The sequence below is a fragment of the Dysidea avara genome, chromosome 7 (genome assembly GCF_963678975.1).
Source record: "Dysidea avara chromosome 7, odDysAvar1.4, whole genome shotgun sequence".
NCBI lineage: Eukaryota > Metazoa > Porifera > Demospongiae > Dictyoceratida > Dysideidae > Dysidea > Dysidea avara.
Window position 1 is genome coordinate 12526862 of NC_089278.1, and position 21370 is coordinate 12548231.

The 21370-nt window shown below is 37.2% G+C and overlaps 1 protein-coding gene across 1 annotated transcript in view; it reads right to left on the bottom strand.

The window, feature by feature from the left end:
- Window positions 1–4369: 4369 nt before the first annotated feature.
- LOC136261205 (ADP-ribose glycohydrolase OARD1-like) overlaps window positions 4370–21370 on the bottom strand; it is a 28710-nt gene continuing 11709 nt past the window's right edge. Inside the window, exons 2-4 of the mRNA XM_066055182.1 lie at window positions 19991–20119; window positions 19704–19762; window positions 4370–4793 (exon numbers count right to left, since the gene is read on the bottom strand). Of these exons, the coding sequence (XP_065911254.1) occupies window positions 4578–4793; window positions 19704–19762; window positions 19991–20119 (404 nt within the window). The 3' untranslated portion in view covers window positions 4370–4577. The remainder of the gene's footprint in view (window positions 4794–19703; window positions 19763–19990; window positions 20120–21370) is intronic.

Genomic DNA, 21370 nt, shown 5'->3' on the forward strand with positions numbered 1-21370 from the left:
TCTATAGTACAGATACTTCAGTGGAGTAATGTAGTACTAGTAAAAGTACTATAAGTACTATAAAAGCTCTCAAGTGACTTTGTATACAAGTGGTAAGTTCCTGGACCCTGGACTACACTGTGAGTTGCCCTGGGTTCAATTCTCCAAGTGGCTATATGTCTTTTTTTTCATTTTTGAGGGTTTTTGTACCACTTTTTTGGTAATACATTTTTGTTGTATGATAACACTCTGACATTGCACTCAGACAATTTTGGATGAAAACACTTTGTGAACAATGAATTTTAGTAAATTCAACACAGCCATAGTGATTATGCTATGTAATCTTATTATGCTAAATCTCACAATAATACATATCGGTTACAATTATTAAGTATCTGCTGAATATTTAAGGCCCCTATTCGGTGATTATTAGGCCAGCATTTATTAATTCCTTGTTTCCCGTCACCCGCCCGCATACCACTTTACTTTCCGCATTGGTAATTATTATTGTAATTAGTATTTAGAAATACGAAATATTTCCGTGTTCTTACAGTGATTTCTGCTATATGTTCGAGAATATTCTTTGCCACGTGGCTATGTTGTTTAGTAATGCACCTATCAATGTTAAGCCCCACTACCCCCCTCCCGGGCTTACTAAGGGATTAGTGGGGGATTTTCGCCGATTTGATCAGAAATTTTGTCCCACTAGTGGGGCATTTGACCGTTCAAAATTTTAGGCGTTTGCTTTAGCTTGCGAGCTATGAGAATTGATCTGTTTCCTAAAGTTTATTCCAGCGACACTACATGGAGATTTGACCACTAGTTGTTCCCCAGTGGGTGGAGAATTTGATTTTTCAAAAAGTCAAATCCCCACCATTTCCCCCACTACGCCCGGGAGGGGGGAGGTGGGGGATAACATTGATAGGTGCATAAGACTATTATTGTTTACACAAGAAACTGTACAAATGTACATAAGCGTGCAAGTTACAATTGTATTAGGAAGGGTGATAGTTCCGTGGACTATTGTGGATTTCCACGAAGAAAACTTGACATTCAGTGAGTTCTTTTCTTGTATGAAGGCTGGACAATACCATATTGAAGTAACAGAGGAATTAAAGAGAGCGAGGTTACTAAAAACGTTTGTAGGGAACAAGATGTACGCTCTGGAGATGTAAGATATGTTATAGAGATGTATTTGAAACTGGCTGTAAATTATTACTTTTCAGTGTATTGTATTGTATTCACTATTGTAGATACACTAACTTGTGTTTTACCGCAGCTTTTTGTAAGTATCATTTTCTAAGGTTTGACAGTAGTTGTTAATTAAAAGTACAAAATAATAAAATTTTAGTTATTAATAATAATAACCGCCCGCCCTCACTAGTTCATTGGTTTCAAGGTGACGGGAAACAAGGAATCTTATTATGTTGGCCTTAGTTTCTCATCCAGCCTTTCTAATTATTATGATGCGGGCGGGAGGGTATTACCATTATGCCATTATTTTGTATAATATTAACACACTGATGTAGAGACCTTGTCTTTCTTTCTTACTACAAACATTTCCTTCACCAGCTGATTCTACTTTTCGTGATCGCCAACTGTTTTTCGACAGTCAACTGAAAGCCTGCTTTGATGAAGTCGATAGAGCACGATTGCAACTGGCACTGCAGCAATTTTCTAAGGAAAACAATAGTTCTCCTGGTGATATATAGCGAATTGTAGCGTTCATCAACAAAAAATAACGGTTTGGTATCACGTGTTCTTCTGAGCATGCGCAGAGTAAATAATGGCTTACCATGCGGTAGCTTAAGAAGGATGCGGGCGGTGGATGAGAAACCAATAATCACCAAATAGGGGCCTAATATCAGTTTATTAGAAAACCTGTATCGGAAATAGACAAATATCGGATATCGGTATCGGCTGTAAAATGCGGTATCGGTACAGCCTTACTGTTTGCTTTCATCATTCATTCGCTTCTTTGAAGGATAATTAATAGTTACGGCGCGCGCCACAACCCAAACACGTGATTTTAACGAAGGTGTGAATACGTGTGTGTAAGATGAGGGTGAACGGGTGTAGTACCCAAGGAGTTGTCTCTAGCATTTATTAATGGTGGGTAGCTAGTCGTTTTATATAGTCTTAATTACCAGTTTAGCTTTTTTGTGAGGTAACTAGCTAATAATGTCTTTGAGGGGCGGATCCACCTCGGGATCCAGACTTCTAAAAGCGAGGGTTTCACTCTTATAATGGTGGACTCTCCAGCGATGTTTTACTGTAAAATCATCGCCATTAGAAATGCAGCTGAAGCCTTAAACAGTTGCCGTAAGTCAAAACAATAATTATTTTAGAGGCGCTTATTGCATACGAAGGTAAAGATAGCTGCTTCAAGTGATATTTATACCATGTGGAAAACAAAAAGAGTATAATATAGCTAGCTAGACAAAAAAGTAAACAAACTAGCTATTTAAAAAATTAAAAATTTCAAAAAGGTAGTAGGGGTTGATATAATATACACACTACAAAAGGTAAGGAAACAAGCTCAAAAATTTTACAGCTGAAATGAGAAATGATCCAGCAGTAAAAAGTAAGGAAACAAGATTAGACAACTACTTGCTAAAATGAGACACACTTTACAATCGAAGAGCTGCAAGGTTTATTACAAACGATTTTTATCGTACTAGCAGTGTATCAAGTATGATTCATCAACTTGGGTGGCAACAACTAGAAACTCGTAGACATAACTTCCATTTGTCCTTCCTTTTTAAGATCATTCATAACTTGACATGTGTCCCATTCAGTGACACCATTTCATCTAAGTCCACAACAACAGCAGAATCCACCATCACAAGAAGACCTCATGTAAATAATATTTTAGTTCCATTTGCAAGAACACTTATCAGCACTTGTTCGGACCTAATGCTTGTAATATCTGGAATAACTTACCTAATCACATCAAAGAAATTACCTCTGTTGAACAATTTAAGAATCAAATTAATCAATTGTATTGTATTGTATTGTATTGTATTAATGCTTTACAGTGACCAGCACTGAAGGTCTGCAGCAACATGTGCTGCAGCCTTAGGATTACCTAACCTAATTTCAAGGACTTAGACTTAGTGACTTATAGCTGAAAAGGTGTAACAGAAAAGGGGCCAAAGTAAGGAAAAAAAAATCCCTCCAACCCCAGGAATCGAACTGCAGGTCACCCAATGTCTAGTCGGGGCCACACTCAGTCTCCTCCAGGAGGGATGGATTTTCTTCCTTAATCCTAAAGTATTTATTGTAATTGCATAAATGTCCCCTCCCTGTGTAAAGTCTTCACTTGCAAAGTCGACACAGTAATAATAAATAAATCCCTACTTTTGGCTAATTTTATGGTCTCATTTCAAGATGCTAGCCAAAAGTAGGCATTAAAGTGTGTCTCATTTTAGCAAGTAGTTGTCTAATCTTGTTTCCTTACTTTTTACTGCTGGATCATTTCTCATTTCAGCTGTAACATTTTTGAGCTCGTTTCCTTACTTTTTGTAGCATGTATATTATATCAACCCCTACTTCCTTTTGAAATTTTTAATTTTTTAAATAGCTAGTAAATGGAGCAAGAAGACGAGTGGAATAATCCATATAGATCCAATTTGGGCTCTCCATGGACTTTTCTTCCATTCAAATCACTTCCAACACAACTGGAAAGCTCTCTGAAGCTTCTCAGTTCACTACGCACTGTTACAACAAAGTCATAGCCATAGAATGGTACCAAACTTCCACCCATGGCTTTCAAAAGGTCTGATCAAAGCAGCTGCAGAAACCAGACTCACCAGTTCTGAAGAAAAGATAGTGGTATTAAGCAGCAATCCTGGTAAAAAAGTGAGTTTGACTCTGTGTGTGTGGAAGCCAGATTATCTCAAATCCAGTCACATATAAGTACAGATCCATAATGAAGACCACAAGTGTTAAAGATTATTGTACTCGTGTACACATTTAACAATGATCACTGACAGATAAGCCAATATTGCTTTTAAACTTACACTTACTCAGGATATATGGCAATGAACATTATAATATAAATTTTCTCATTCACAATAAAATTACAATACACCTGACATGTATACAAAGATCAACTTGTGTTGTTTTAAGGAAGGTAATTTACATTACACAAGCTTGCATGCATAGCTAAGTCATGTGTCTGTATTGCAAATGTAGCTTGTTACATAAATACCTATGTATAAGAGCACACAGTGTGCCAGTATTGAATCAAAACCATGCTTATAATTAATGTGTGTGTGGGTACAAAAAGTCCTATGATAATATTAATATGAGTAGGTGTGCCTATCTATACAGGATGCATACTGTGGTGAACCACTAAAAGTATATTTCAAACTTCTTAGAATCACAGTTTGTTTATAGTTCATAGTATAGTATTAGGTACTTTATTCCAACAAAGGTTCATGTGTAATCATTACAACTGAATATAATATTAAAATCCAATAACAAAAGTATGCACGCACAGATGCACAGTTGTAGATAATTTCATCTTCATTGCATAGTCAAGGTGAAGTGAGTGATCAACAAAATAACTACAAAAGCTCTAGATCAGTAACCAATCACAAGTAATACACAGTGATCTCAATGCCTGATTCACTGAATATATCTCCAATGAGTTTTGATACTGCACTCCAGTTTAGCTTGTCCAGCCCACAACCTAGTCTGGGAATAGCTAACTTCTTGACACCATTAGACACAGCATGAGAACACAATGCTTCCAGTGACTTTTGTAGCGTCTCCATGGTTGGCTTGTGAAAATAACGTGCCTTAGTGACCTGTGAAAAGACATGCACAGAGCAATGTATTTTGTAGAGATGAATGTGCAAGGTTCATGCATATTACATTACAGTAAACTTTTCAAATAGTATATACAACCAAGAGTTCATAAAAGTACAAAGTAGTATATACACAGTACCACAAGATAAACAATTGGTTAGTAACTGAATGCAGGGTTTCAGGGTTGAAATCAGGTCAGGTCACCCACAAGGTCATCCAGGTCTCTGGATCATCTGGGTCCAACCCGCTTTATAGAATATCCAGGCCAGGTAAAGTTAACATAAGTATGAGGATGTGAAAGTGTCTCATAGTCTAGCAGCACAGCTTCTTTTGTGAGCCATATCTACTTATCAGGATTGTGATACTGTATGTAGACAGCTCTTGGTACACACCTCTAGTGTTGTGCGATATAAACTATTTTACATTTGCCTATCACCAAGTAATGGAGGTAAACTGGATGGCCAGGAAACAGAATTCTGCTTATAAATATATACATAGCTGGTGGATCAAGGCCATGAGAGATTAGAATGCTTGGGATACTTTGTCCAGGTTGATATACATGATGGAATCTTTACTCAAAGAGCGAGCTGCTCTCTGCAATACTGTGAGCCATTTCAAACATGGATTGTACTGGCTATGATGCACTGAACTCACTGTAGATCCAGGAGACGCTTTTATCCATATAATACCTTTAGTATATCTGCATATTACTTGTGTTTTGGGTCCAATTCCTTTAAGTCTAAAGTTCTTAACCAAGTTTAAACCCAAACATAACATTTTCTATATGCGTGGCATGAGATATGTCACCTTGTAGATGTTTGACATAGTTTGCATGAAACGCCTGTCCACTTCAGCAGATGTAACTTAACCCATAGTCGCTTGGGTTTGCTGTCACTGCTACTAGAGCTATAACAGGGTTTATAAGATGCTGGTGTACTTGCATCATTGTTTTTCAGTAGCCCCAATATGTACAACACTGCTAATATATCTCTACATACTCATTACACTGACATTATGTATATACAATAGTTCATAGGAAATCATCTCAGCAACCCATTGTTAGTTGATATTGGCATTTGTTATTAGACACTGGTATACTGTTTAGGTAAGGATTTGCAGAATGTGTGAAATTACATAACATATGGTAAGCGTAGCCACAAACCGTGGTATATCACTGATATTCAAAGGCACTGCTCAGGTGAATATTGCCTGGGAAATATCACAGAAATACGGTTTGTTCATGGCTTATGTCCAACCGGTTTAAAGATATAATATGCTTTGACTCATCATACAGTATGATAGTACTGTATAGTAGGGACCACAAAGGTTTGGGCGTGGCCCATGAAAAAACACCATCCAAAACCAGCCTCAATTTTCCTTGATGACGATGAAGCAGTATTGGTTAGGTAAAACTAAGCTCAAACAAGCCTTCAGATTAACCCAAACGCTTTCAACAAATTGCTATGAAATTTAAAAATATAAACGCGCAAAGGCCATTATAGTGGCCCTCACGCATGGCAGTAAACAAAGCGCTGTAACTTCCGAACCATTGTCCTTATGGCTACGCAACTGCCATCATTTAATTCGTGATGTAATAGCGAATGAAATGATATGTAGGGTTTTACCCTACACTGAAACACAGGGCCAAAACTCGCCATGAAACTAACTTTTTACGAAATAAACACGTAAAACTGTTTACATACCTTTGGAAAAAGACTCGTATCTCCTTCCCAGTTCATTCTATTGTTCTGCAATAAATGCCGATCGATTCGCCATTCAATTATGCCTCAGGCCATATATGGGTCACGTGACTCAGCCAATTACAAATATGGCTGCCACCAGAAGGAATACGAAATCGCGAAAAGTCAAGACGCTGTTCTTCATCGCTTCATAACAAGTGAGCGCCTGTTGTTACAGTGGTTATTTAAACTTCCCCTGATACCCTATTGAATAAACTTTCTGTTTATATAAGGTGTTAGGCTAATTCAGTTTAGCAAACTCTCACCACTTTCAATATAAAACCAATTTTGGTAAACACGCATTTCTCAAAACCTGCGTGCGCGTTTAAGGGTTAAACAGAATTTTCTAGTAATAGTCAGGTTCAATATGTCAAAAAATACACTTTCGCTCAAAGTTTATGGAGGATAGCAAACCTATCCATTTTTGGAAAGCTTAGAGCATGAGGAATCTGAAAAATCAATGTTTACATTTGCACAGATTCCTGCAAGGTCAGCATTTTTTAATTTCAAAGCAACAGCTGAAAATTCTAATATATCAAGTTAAATTTGACATAAAAGTTTAATAAATGAACTCAACAAATTCTCTGGTGACATTTTCACACCTCTTTTCATTAGAGGTGAGACAGTTAATCATGAATAATTGAAAGTTTTTACAAAGGGAATAGAAGAACATCTATTATACTGCAATAATTCAGGAATAATTTATAGTGAAAAGAATTAATGAATATTCTGGATTATTTGGAGTATAACTGGTGCAAAGTATAACTAGTGCAAAGGACTTCTACTAAAACAGTTTAAACCTTAAAAAGCTGAAAATTTAGATACTCTAATAGAGCAGTCGCTTAAAGGCAGTCAACTTTTGAGCCCATTTTTTTTGCTAATGTGCTTATGTATGTTTAGCATAATTAGCACTAGATGAATTTTGAAAGAATTTTCAAATTGGAATTAGCTCTCTCCTAAAAGGGAAGTTTCCTTTTTACATAAACAATGAATTCACCATGATCACCAAGAGCAATTTTATGCACCAGATAGACATGCACCAACAAGTTAAAATTGATACATGATCTTGAAAATTAGTATCCACTGTTACCTAACTGTTAATCCAATGTAAATTTCCTTTCCAGTGACAGAATGATTACCATCTTTAAATAATCCAAATATTGCCATTGTCAATGGAGTGATTCTTATCCAGAAGATGACAAAGATCTAGCCAAGATGTTTTTAATGACAGGCTTACAAGTAACTGTTCCATGCTAAAATGCTGGTGCTATTGCAACGATTTACCTTGCACAGAACTGTGTTTGTGTGGTACAGATGCACAAGTGACGGAGATTTATACATACAAGTAGAAGGAAAATGAAAATTTTAAAAGTTGGATCACGATCAAAAAAGTAAAGAAACAGGGGGAATTGCTAAAAAGTAGCGAAAGAAGAGAGGTTGCCTATACATCTGCAGATACATTTAATCCCTATACTTCATTCAGTCTATAACCATGACTGAATTAGGGGTTAAATGTATCTGCAGATGTATAGGCAATCTCTCTGCAGATGTATAGGCAACCTCTCTTCAGATGTATCTGCAGATGTATTCACAACGCTTGATGCCTTTTGTGACTTTAACTTAAAACTTGTAAAAAACAAACAAACAAAAAAGTGAAAACTCTGAGCTCAATCCCGGGACGTTTCATAATGAATCAGAGCCATCACCACTGTATCACCACTGTATCACCACTGTATCACCACTGTATCACCACTGTATCACCACTGACAGCTGCCGGAACCCTGAATTTTAAACGTACTTAAATGCAAGATAATATAAAAATAGTGATCTAGCGTATATTAAAGAATATGGCTGAACCCAAACCCTACCCCTAACTGGATTTATACTGAACCCAAACCCAAACCCTAACCCTAACTTTGGACTACTGATCATGAGAAATCATTCCTTAGACAGTAAAGCGCCCTCTACTATCTTGAAACCTTGTGAAACCAATTGTGGTATAATATATCAGTATATTCGCGCGGGAGCACCCGTGGGCATGAAGCATTGTGAAATTAGTGTAAACCCTGAATTAGGGATTAAATGTCCACTGCAGCATATAGGCAACCTCTCTTCTTCACTACTGTATAGACTGAAGTATAGGGATTAAATGTAGGACTAACATAATTATGACTGGTTGACCCACGCATATACTGCATCAAAGGAAGAAGGGCACTTGAAAAACCATACACCTGGACACATGCCCCAACTATTAATTATGTAGCAAAAAGGGAGGTAGCCATTACGATTCATTTTCAGCTATGCTTTTCACATTACAAAGCGTTGCAAACAAAGAACGGCGTGAGAAGTGTCTCCACTATCAATCATACTGCTATGGAAAATACCAGCGATAAGCTAACACAGCCACAGTTAAGCCGTATCATGTTATGTAGTGTAAATTGACACCTTGCATTGTCAGTGAAGAGAACTGGAACACAAAGGAGGACAAAGGTAAGCCCATGATGCATGTATTGTACATCTGCAGTTGGCAAAATCAAGCCCGTATGTCAAATTATGCTTGGCTGTCAGTCAGTCAGCGTAAAATTCTGTTGAATAGAAAAATATTAAAATGCTATAGAAATTTCGTTGGAAGAGTTTGGGATTAGTCTAAAGACATTTTTTAGCTTGGCTGTGCCTAGCCAATGTTGCAAAGTTGTCACGAAGGGAAATTGAGACTGGTTTTAGGGTGATAATTCCACATGATCCCTAATATATAGCACTATCGTACTGTATAATACATCAAAAATGACAACAGTGACAGTGCTGATGATTGTTAGGTTCACATATTTGAATTAACTGTAATAGATATAAATACATGTATATGTACATATGTACATAGCCGTGATGTCTTAATACATAGTTGTACCCTACATCTCAATGTTAATAATTTACTTATTCACTTTGTTTCATGCAATAACTATTTGCCAAATAAATTGCTTTTAAGTTTCTTAGCATTTTAGAGGCTATTAATGAATTCTATATGGGTGTGAGAACATACAAATAGTGTTTGTTGCAATTCTCTGTCAATAAGAGGCTGATATATGGAGAAATTTGCACCATAAGGACTGCTATTTTTAACTGCTAACATGTTGGTATCTGTATAAATGTAAGCATTGATCTCCATGCTCTAAGCTTTCTAATAATAATTATGTAGGCCCATAAATTTTGAGCAGTTATCTTTGGCATAGTAAACTGTGTCAATGCATGCCACCAACTGGTACGTGCAAAAGTGCTCTTGGATCTAGTCAGTGTGAAGTCATAGTTGCCAATTGCTAATTAACAAAGTTCCTTTTAAGAGAGAAAGTTTTATGCAAATTATGATTATTATTTCAAATCTAGTATTAGCTAATCTCCTGAAATTTATGCCTAACATAAACACACTAGCTAGGAGTTTCATAAAAGTGACTGCTACATTAGCAATATGGACTCAAAGTTGACTGCTTTATTAGAGTATGTGACTGCTCTATTAGAGTAACTCAATTTTTTCTGCTGTTTTTAGGCTTGAAATGTTTCAGTGAAAGCCATTATACTTTGCTCCAATTATACATAGATCTCATTAAATTAATCTGGAATATTCCACAATTCTTTTTGCTTAGAACTATTCTTGAGTTATTGCAGCATAATGGATGCTCTTCTATTCCATTTGTAAAAACTTCTAATTATTCATGATTAACTATCACCTCTAATAAATAGAGATGTAAAAATGTCACCAGAGAGTTTATCAATGAACTTTTATGTCAAATTAAAATTGATATATCAGGAATTTCTTACTTTATTGGCTGCCATTTTGAAATTTAAAAATGCTGACCTTGCAGGAATCTGTGCAAATGTAAACATCGATTTTCAGATTCCTCATGCTCTAAGCTTTCTAAAAATGTATAGGTTTGCTAATCTCCATAAACTTTGAACAAAAGTACATGTGCTTTTCGAATATTCTTGATTTGTAAAGCTGTGTAACGGGTTGAACATACTGTAGCTGACAACAAAGCGTAATGGATACTTCACTTATATTTGATAGCTGGGATGCATGGCGCCATTTCTTTCTTTTGATGCAGTATGCATGGGTTTACCAGTCAAAAAAAGTTAAGAAACAAGTATACAAAAAAAAATGGAATTTTTAACTAGAGTAGGGACCCATTCTCTTCTTTAGTTACAAGTCTTTAGGGAATTATTTAGTGGTAAAAGCTGTCAGCCTATGAAAATTAAACACTAAATGAAGCTCGTATTAAACTTCAGCATAGGCAAACTTTGCACTGAGGCAGTTTAAATACAGGTGTAGCGACTCACTACAAATTTCGTGAACCAGGTATTTAACTACCAAAAAACATTGTAGCAGACCACTTAGGCTACGACTCAAAAGGGGGCGTGTCCCTACATATGCAAACAAAAATAAAGGGTAGCCTTGAGGGTTTGTAGAGAGAATTTGCAAGTGCAAGGAAAAACACTACAGGCAAACTAAAACCATATACTATACTAATAACACAGGATTGGAAGTTCTTTTCGCTGACTCAATATAACACTAGATGAATAAAAAATTGAAAATTTTAAGAGGGAGAATAGGGATCGCTGAAAAAAGCCACGAAACAAGAAGGGATTGCTGGGATGGTAATGTAAACCAGAAATCCCTATTTTGACTCTCTGTCATAAATTTTTAGTTACATGCTCTGTCATTTCGAAATGAGTCAAAATAGCGATTTGTGGTTTACATTACCATCCCAGCGATCCCTTCTTGTTTCGTGGCTTTTTTTCAGCGATCCCTATTCTCCCTCTTAAAATTTTCAAATTTTTATTCATCTAGTTTATGTACTATTTATTAATCCAGCGATGGATTATGGATCGATAATGAAGACTGTGGTGGATAGTGTAATTTTGCATTCTGCATAGTAACGCCGTCAACATTTCAGTACACACATGAAACTGATCAAATTGCAGACTGAGAGTCTCCTAATATGAGTTACAATTTACATTACTGGTGCTTTTAATAGCTGTCAAAATTCAGTGCAAGCATTGTTGTTATACACTTGACCGCATTATTAGAGTAGTTACGTGACTGCTCTATTAGAGTATTTAATCTGGATAACCAGCCCACATATAGTGCAGGATGCCATAACTTTCCAAAAGTAGTGTACTGTCATAACTTCATGTGGGTTTGGTGTATTTCATTGAAATTTGTAAAGGTGGAGCATGTAACCATTGTGGTTACACAAACGGAAGTTGAAGCCATACCAATGTGAACTATTCGTGCAATGATGTAATAACTAGTTAAAATCAGTGTTTCACATACTTCACTTTTTCTCCATATAGGTGTAAGCCACAAAGCTGATTCTTGGTGGGAAAGGAGTACAGTGATAGCTCTAACTTTATACAAGACAAATTTTTGATATCTTCTTTTCTTTTTATGTTATTGTCAATAAAAGAGAAACACATAAGTCACTTTTTCTCAACCAAACAGGCACCAATGGTCATGAAATTTGGTGCACACACAGACTATAACATGTAAAAAAAGTATACAAGACAGATTTAAAAAAAAAATAATAATTTAGTCAATAGTTATAGATTTTAGAACAAGATTTAATCTTTAAAGCCACACAAAATGTTTGAGGAATGCGTGTTGGTAACAAATGGGTTTAGCTATATGGCCAAATCACTTGGCTTGTCTAACTCCATTAGCCTAAAACTATATATCAAAAGAAAGCCTGTTTATTGGGCTACTAGGGGAAGACTAAGCAATCATTGTAACAACAGAGACTTACTTGTTATAAAGCGATGAAGAACAGCGACTGGTTTGTCGCGATGCCACAATCCATGCTTCATCCACCATGTTAATGATGGTTTGAATCATGTGAGCTGTAATTGGCTTTACTCGCCATTGAATGGCGAATCAGCCAACGGTTATTTGGAGTGAATAGGAGCAACTGGAAATGAGTTATGGATCATTTTCTAAAGGTATGTAAAGGATTTGTTTATAAGCTAAAATGTATTTTCATGGTGTGTTTTGATCCTCACACTTTCGTTGTAGGGTAAATCCCTAGGTATCATTTAAATCCTTATTACATTACAAGTATAATGACGTTGACTACATAGCCGTAGGATAAGCACTTTGAATATTACAGTGCTTTGTTTACAAGCATGCGTAACGATTGATTAAGTTATACAGCACGTCACATTTTTGGAAAGTTATGATGTCCTGCACTATACACCAAGTTGGATTTCATGTTATAACTCTGTGGCTTTAAGTCTGATTCTTCTACACCATTGAAGAACCTGTATAAGATGATTACTCCATCTGTACAGCGATTTTCAAAGCATTATCCCAAGCGGTTTTTCTGATGTGACAAGTAGTCGTTTTTTATTAGCTAATCTCAATTGCATAATTGTTACACACTGTTGGTTTTTTTGTTGTATCTTCCTGGTTTTTAGCTCGATTTCTTTCAAACCACAAAAGGTTTGAGGTTTACTAGTTAACCTATTCACCCACCGATTTTCAGCTTATTCCCATAAGCGGTTTACCCTGTAGGCGTGACAACATATTGGTGTTATTTTTTGTGAATAATCGCTAATAGCTCTTTGCCTGTGTATCGTATTCCAGCCAAAGTTGGTACCGAGATGCATCTTTATACCCCCCTTCTGTGTGCCAAATTTCAAGGCAATCGGATATAGCGTTCGTGTTTTATAGCAGTTTTTGTAAGTGTGCGAAAATAGGAAGAAAAATAAGAAGAAAAAAAAACTAAGAAACTAAGCCAATTTTTGAAGTCACATATCTCGGGAACGCCTAAAGCGATTTCGCTCAAATTTAGTATGTGGGGTCATAGATATACAGACAAGTACCCGGGATTGGAATCATCTCACGTGAGCCCATTAACTTCAATATAAACGCATTCGCCGGATCATTATTACCCCCTTCGAAAAAGGCAGGATAGTGAAATACACCATTCACAATACATTTCTGTAAAATGTCAATGTGTGAGAGTGTTTGTTCAGTTGTTGGTAAGCCTTCCTCACAAAAGGGAGTGGTTAATTAGTGGCAGGGCCTGGTTTGTAGGTGTGTCCTTTGATGCGGCTAACCGATGCATAGCCACCATTATCGAGGGAAACAGACTTATAGCGCACGGCAACTACTTATTAATGTTTTAGGAAGTACTCACAAAAGTAGAACTGGTCTTCTGTGTGATCAATTCGAAGATATTGCTACTTCCGGTAACAATGATCCGGCACGAAAAACCAAATGATTCCAATCCCGGGTACTTGTCTGTATATCTATGGTGGGATACTGAAGTTGGCGGGTGTGTCCACAGCAAAAATCGTCTTGTTTCATCAAGGCAGCACAGAGATACAGAGGTGCAAAAATCGCGTTTTTGTTCTTCCTGTCAATATACTCACGGGTGTTGCGCGCCGGCTTCTTGGGCCGCATGACACACTACCGTGTGTCTTGATAGTTACTTTATTTTTTGGGTAATATGTAACTGTAACTAAATAGTTCTGTAGCAAGTAATATGTAACTAGTTACTTTTAAAAAGTAACTGTCCCAACACTGGGTCAAGCAGTGCTACAAATCAGCCAAATTTCAAGATCGTGTGTAATTGCTCTGTGAGTTTAAATGTTTCTGAGGATCCTGCTCAACACGTACATACTATATTTCTTAAATCACTGGTGTCATATATTTTATTGACCATAAGCATGATTTTGCAGCTTTATGATTGTATCTAGCAATAGGTTGTTTTAGTTTAGTACTTGTTTTTTTTTTTGCTGTTTAGCCTTGTAATTACCTATTTGTGTTTGTATTTTGTCTGCGTTTTGTATAGGGAAGGGTCAAGGGGCCAACTATGTTAATGACAAACTCTCTTGAACTGCTGCACTTGATGCTTGTACAGCTGCATGTTTAATCATACCTGCCTGAGAAGAGGTCAAGGTTGACACATGTGCAGGCTATGCATTTTTGTGCCACCATATCATATTGAAAAGATAAATATTTTTGATTGTAATTATACATTATGTAATGACCGAAACAACAAAAACGTCTCATGTAATTAACTATTAGCTAAAGTAACTCTAAATGTAAGCTTTAGAGATGACAGTGGAGTGGTAGATGGATTGTATACTCATTGTAGCACAGAAGGAGTGACAGAGCAAATTGGTACAAACTGTGAAGGATTATTATTTAGCAATGTTTATGAAGTTTACAGTGGAACCTCAGTTATCTGAACCCCTAGGGACCAGGGGTGGTCCGTAAGTCTGAAAAGTCCATACGTTTGAAATCATGATTTAATATTGTAAGCAAGCAAAGCAAAGACAATACGATACATACTAGTATATTAAAAATTTTAAAAATGAAGTAGGAATCCAAGCGATAAAAAGTAGTGAAACAAGAGATGAACGATGGTAGCTATTACAGCATAGCTCAGTGGGAAATCCCTACTTTGGCATGGTATAGCAATTATTTTGTGTTCAATGCCAAAGTAGGGATTTCCCACCGAGCTATGCTATCATCGTTCATCTCTTGTTTCACTACTTTTTATTGCTTGGATTCCTACTTCATTTTTAAATTTATATATATAATTTTTAATATACTAGTTTGTTTAGTTTTTTGTTAAGGCATACAGCTAGCTATAAACATGTGACTGTTCTATTAGGGTGACTGCTGTATTAGAGTATCTCGAGTCAGCCTGCAAAGATGTGCGCTTGACCAAAAAGGGGCGTGATTTCGATCAATTATTAGAGTATCTCAAGTCAGCCTTCCAACTTGGGGGTGTGTGGTCACTAAAATACAGCTGCGTAAAAGGGGTGTGTCATCGTGGTTGTGGTTTCAATCGATAGATTGATAATGCGTAGAATGAAGAAGGGGCGTGATCTTGTGACCTATCGTGAAAGCTATCTAGTACCAGTATCTCTGTACAGTAGCCTCCGTCATAGATTATATCAGTAAGGAATATATAATCTATGCCTCCGTACAGTAGCATAGTCTAAGCACCTTAAATAATCTTGTGGCGTCTATTATGCTGCTTAAAGAAAGTGTTGATACGGAAAATTAACGCCTCGATATAGTTTTGTTGGATGAAGAAGAAGACAAGCAGCCTGATTGAAGATAAAAGAAAAGACAAGGCGCAGAGGGCACACACTCGTCGGAACCCCAAAAGGCACATCCCACTGGTGAGTTTGTTATTGTGGCGTAAAATGGTGGCCGTGCACTGCTTCAAATGGCCTCTAGGCTTGTGACTGTGGTCAGTCAGTCAGGCAGTCTGTCTAAAATTCAAGTTTTTGGCAATTTTTAAAATCTGTATCGGCCACCTGTAAGCGTTTTGTTGTATTTAATGCTGTTTTATGTATTATATGGACTAGTACTATTCCGTAAAGGAGATTTTAGTCTTGTAAGATATCTCTAGGATGATTTTTAAAGGCAGAATTTTGGGCGGCGCACAAAATTTTCACCTGGATTCCTACTTAAACGGTATACTTGCACATATGCACATGTACAAAACACTACACATAGTGTAAAGTAGTTATCATGGCATTGCCTGTTAATCACTTTTAAACATCATTGTATTAAAGAACTGTTTGAAGCGCTCTTCCTTCTATTAGTCAACAAAGTCTGTGATCCTCAGCTGTTTCATGCTAGCAGACCTTTTTAGTGGCTGCTGCATTTTTTAAAAAAAGTTTTTGTACTAGCATTAGTTGTTGAGAGGTAGTCTCTTCCTGTTGTTCCATGACTTCCATCCACTCCATACAAACTACAAATGCTTCAAATACTTCCTTGTGAGATACCAGATGTGGAGTTTCATCTGATGACTCTCCTTCTCCATCCTCCAATTCATCCTGATAACCACACACTTCAGCTATGATTTCTTCATCACTTAACCGCTGAAATCCTGGATCAAACTGATCACCATTCAACCACTCATCAGCTTCCTCTTGTGTCACCATGATGTTGTTGTCATGCATCCTTTGTATCAAATGTCCATCTTCCAATTCAAAATCTGAACAAGCATTCATACACACTGGTACAGGGTTGTTTTGATCAGTGTCATTATCAGATACCTCAGGACCTAACAATGGATCCCATGACTTCTGTAAAGAAGAACATCGAATTTGTTCCCAAGCATTAGCCACAAGATAAATGCAGTCCTTGATGTTCAAGGACTTTGCAAATGAGTCAAATGTCTGTCGATCTATTTCTTCATGAAGTATCATCATCTCTAGTAGTAACCTTTTGTATCTTTGTTTCAGATTGTACAATACCCCGTGATCCATAGGTTGCATCATACTTGTATTATGGCAGGTAGAAACATTGTTTTGATGGAACCATCCCAACTGGTTAACTCTTCACTACCAGGATGGGAAGGAGCATTGTCAATTAAAAGCAAGGCTTTAACAGGTAAACCTTTAGACTTTCAGTTCTTGGAACAAACTTTGATTTAAACCATTTAGTAAAAATTGTTGAATCCATCCATGTTTTTTTCTGTGCATAGTAATCAACACGTAAAGAATCGCTATTGGAATGCTTTAGTACTCTAGGATTAAGATACTTATGAATTAACACCATAGGTAAATGAAAATCTCCAGAAGCATTTGCAGTGGCAAGGAGAGTTACCCTATATTTAGGTAATTTGAACCCTCTAGCATGCTTTTCAGTGCCATCAACTAGTGTAATGTTTTGCAGTATCCTCCAGTTTAAGCCTGTTTCATCACTATTAAATACTGGGTGTTTACTGTAGCCTCCCTCTTCTATTAAGCGAGCTAACCTTGTCTTGAAAGGCTCCACATTCTCTGACTGTGCTGACAACAATTCACCTTGGCAAGAAAGTTGCCGAATACCGCGCCTTGCTTTAAATCTATGTCGCCACCCAGCACTAGCCTTGAAAGTATGTTCACTGCTTCTATCTCCATCGCTTCCATTGCTGGCTTCGTATTCCAACCATGACTGGGAGGTTTCACTCTGGTACAATCATTTGTGTAGGTCTTTTGCTTTTGCCATCAACACTGGACCTGAGATGGGCGTTCCTACTGCTCATTTCTGCAAGAACCAAAGGTGTAAAGCCTTATCCAGCTCGTAATAAGCAGACTTTCTTATTATACACCTTTTGTTCCCTGAAGCATGTTCTATTTCTGGAGCAAATACTTTGAGACGATCTTCACTTTGAATTATATCACTGATAGTGGACTTTCCGAGGTTATATTCAGTTGCAAGAGATGGTATTGTTTGTCCCAAGCTTTGCTTTCGACTTATCTTGAGTTTCGTTTCTATTGACAATACAATTCTCTTCTTCTTTTTTCCAACAATATCGTTATCACCATGAGAAGTCATATTTTTTAATTTACATGTGTCACACGTAAAATTAAAATTTGGTGCCAGAGGGGTTCGGTCAACCGAGAATTCGGATAACGGGGCCCAGATAACTGAGGTTCCACTGTATATTGGTGGAGGTGACAGAGTGTTTAGTGATAGTGGTATAATGTAGGTGACAGTATATTCCATGATGGCGGTGAAGGACTGCAAATTGATGGAGGTGATGGAGTGCTCTGTGAGCGTGGTAGTAATCTCCTCTTGTTTGCAAAACAGCTTGCTGTGTGAGGGAAGTACATCTCTGCCGCATACATTCAAGTCACAATGCCTACGTCGTCTCTCATCTGCTTCCTGAGTCTGGCATTTCTCGGTCTCTCTGCTCTCTGTATAGCTTTCTTCTACGTTGCAACACTGTCTTCATGATTCATGGTGGATCAGTAGTACGTGTTATGGTTGCTGCTCTCTGTATAGCTTTCTTCTACGTTGCAACACAGTCTTCATGATTCATGGTTGATCAGTAGTACGTGTTATGGTTGACAGCGCCAACCACACAGCGTATACTTAACCGTATCATGCCAATATATACTATCTGTGTTATGGTTGATAGCACCAACCATACAGCATATACTTACCATGTCATGGTCAATAGTACCAAGAGCATCAGTAATCCATGTAATTTTATGTGTGACGGTTGATAACACCAAAGATAAATAGAAGCATCAGTGTAATTTCATTGTGCGATAGTTTGCTGGTTCACTGTAAGTAATAGTTATACCATGGCTGCGAGGGATTTTGCTGATATATCCACCCAAAGCCTGAGGGCTGCGGGTGTATATGTCAGCAAAATCCCAAGCAGCCGTGGTATAAGTGATATATATCACTTGGGGCGCACTCACCTAATAGGTGAAAGAACTACTGAGAACTCATCCCATTTGTTTTATACAGTAGCATCTGAAGATCGATCGTGGTTTTAATAGCGTGGGCTAATAGCCATCAAAACGTTGTCCATACGCTAAAACGTCATTAATACGTTACTATGCTTCAACACGCAATGTTAAAAAACTTGCGATTGTGGGATGGAGTTTATATTGTTATCATTTTTGTACTAAGTTAAGCCAACTAACTTCGCTATTGGGACAGTAAGTAAGTTATTATATTAAGTTAAGTACTTAGGACTGTAAGTTACTAACCTATTTCAACATAGCAGTAGTAGCTTTGCTGTTCCGTGGCCTGTTCAAAGGCTGATACACAGTGGGTAGAAATACCCATCCACAATCACCCAAATGATTATTTTATGCCTTCATTAACCTTTAGTAACAACCAACTATTCTATCTTAACAAATGTACTAAGCTTAACAACTACTACAAAAATGAGTCCCACAATACAAAGCTCTATGTCGCTCAATATAACGAGTCAAAGCGCATCGATTCTTTGAACTGGCTGGGTATCAAAGTCATTGGCAAACCGCTTTCCCATGATATTGCCCGGGCAATATGCGAGTTAAACACCAAGCGGCCCCTTTGAACACCCACGCTAAAGTGGTATATAAAGTAATATATGGAGTACAGCAACAGAATTCTAGCACGTAGACATGTAATTGACACAGCACGCATAAGTTAACCATGTTTTGTTGTAATTGTTTGTGCATGAACGATCACACCAAAACTCTCACTAGTGTGGGGCTCGCTCAAGCTCGCCCCAATAATACTGAGCAATTAAATGTAAGTGCATTTACTCTAATACTACACACAATTAATTGAAATAAACCACAGTTTTTGTTTCACAACTGAAACAACGTCTTTGCATGCAGATACACACAGAAAAGATGACAGTAAACAAGCCACAAACTTACCAGGTAATAAATGAACTGGCCAGATCTCTTCAACACAGCCACCCCTCCTGGTTGAACACCTTAGCAACACACAACAAGCACAGGTAACTGACTACTTGTATGGTAGGACAAACTGTTCTTTTGGTATAGTGGATATTTTCTTTAAAGAGCCTCAGATTTCATAAAAGGGATAAACTTTGGGTTTCAAACATGGAATGTATCTATACAAAATTTTGAATGCTATTTCAAAACTAAAACTATAGTTTACCATTTATATGCATGATACTAAAATTAATGTACATACATACCTTGGCTTTTCAACTCAGCTACACAGCCAAACTTTTTCTTAAACAGCACAGCAATTCCTTTTCCCATGTGCAAGTCTGCACTGACACAATGGGCAAGAGAAGATGTTGGGTCACATGAAAATAAGTCTCCTGAAACAACAAACTAGTTGATTCACTGACACATCATTAAATCAAGACACACGGTAGTGTGTTGTGCGGCCAAGAAAGCCGGCGCACCACCCTGTGAGTATATTGACAGGAAGAAAGAAAACAGCTTTTTCACGCGTGCATAGCTCCATGGCCCCTTCTCCAAAGCACACCATTTTTACATTATACTGTAGCTGTCTGCCAGGTAGGGTAGACCACACAGCAAATTCGCAACAGCCATTTGTGAAATATGGGCGTTCAAAGTTTTGTTTTAATTTCTTCATTTTTTTTCTTCTTATGCCGTATGGGGGCTACAGGGGCTTCGATTTATTCTCACACTTTGCAAAAATTGCTCTATAAAATGCAAACGTGTACCTCGATTGCCTCAATCTTTGGCACAAATGAAGAGCATGTAATGGTGGATTCACGTACCAAGTTTGCTGTGAATCTGAGGAATATGCAAGAGCATTTATTCATGTAAAAAAAATCTAACTTCTGTCACGGCTACAGGGTAAACCGAGTATAGGAATAACTTGAAATTTGGTGTATAGATAGGCTGATCATCATAGCAGTGCCTTTTGATAGTTAGAATAGCAATAGAGTTACAGTGACAAAGTTATAAGCAAAAACCCAACAAGTGTAAAATCATGGGATCGAGATACTCTAATAGAGCAGTCACAATGGGATAAGGTATACAAAAAATGTTGAAAAACTTACCAGAGTTCAAACCGGGGACCTCCATACCTAACACCTACATCCTTAACCACTGCTATCTTAGCTGATCACTTCACTTAATTTCTGCTTTATCAATGAATTTTCTAGTTTAACTCTGCTTAGAATTAAACGTTTGTAATTTCATAGATCTACTAATTGAAGTACTAGATTGTTCTAGAACATTCTATGTATGTTCTATTAGAAGTCCTCAAAAAATGTGCACTCTATTAGAGTATTACAATAATATCATTACATTCATAAGTCTGTCTTCAATAATCATCATTGTGTCTGCATAGAAAAGAAGAAATGTGAGCAAAAACAAACCTCAAAGTCAGCCATAGGCTGGTTTTGGGACCTTATTAAGTACAAAAAGATATGAAATCCACACAAAAACAGCCAAGCTGTGAAAAAAAGGTGCAGCCTTAAATACCTGGATGAAAAAAGTTGTGAAATCAAAGGTGGCAGCGAAGAAATGGCTGCAATGATGTTAATGCTAAAAAAAATTTTATAATGGCTGTGTGCATTGTTAAAATTTATAAG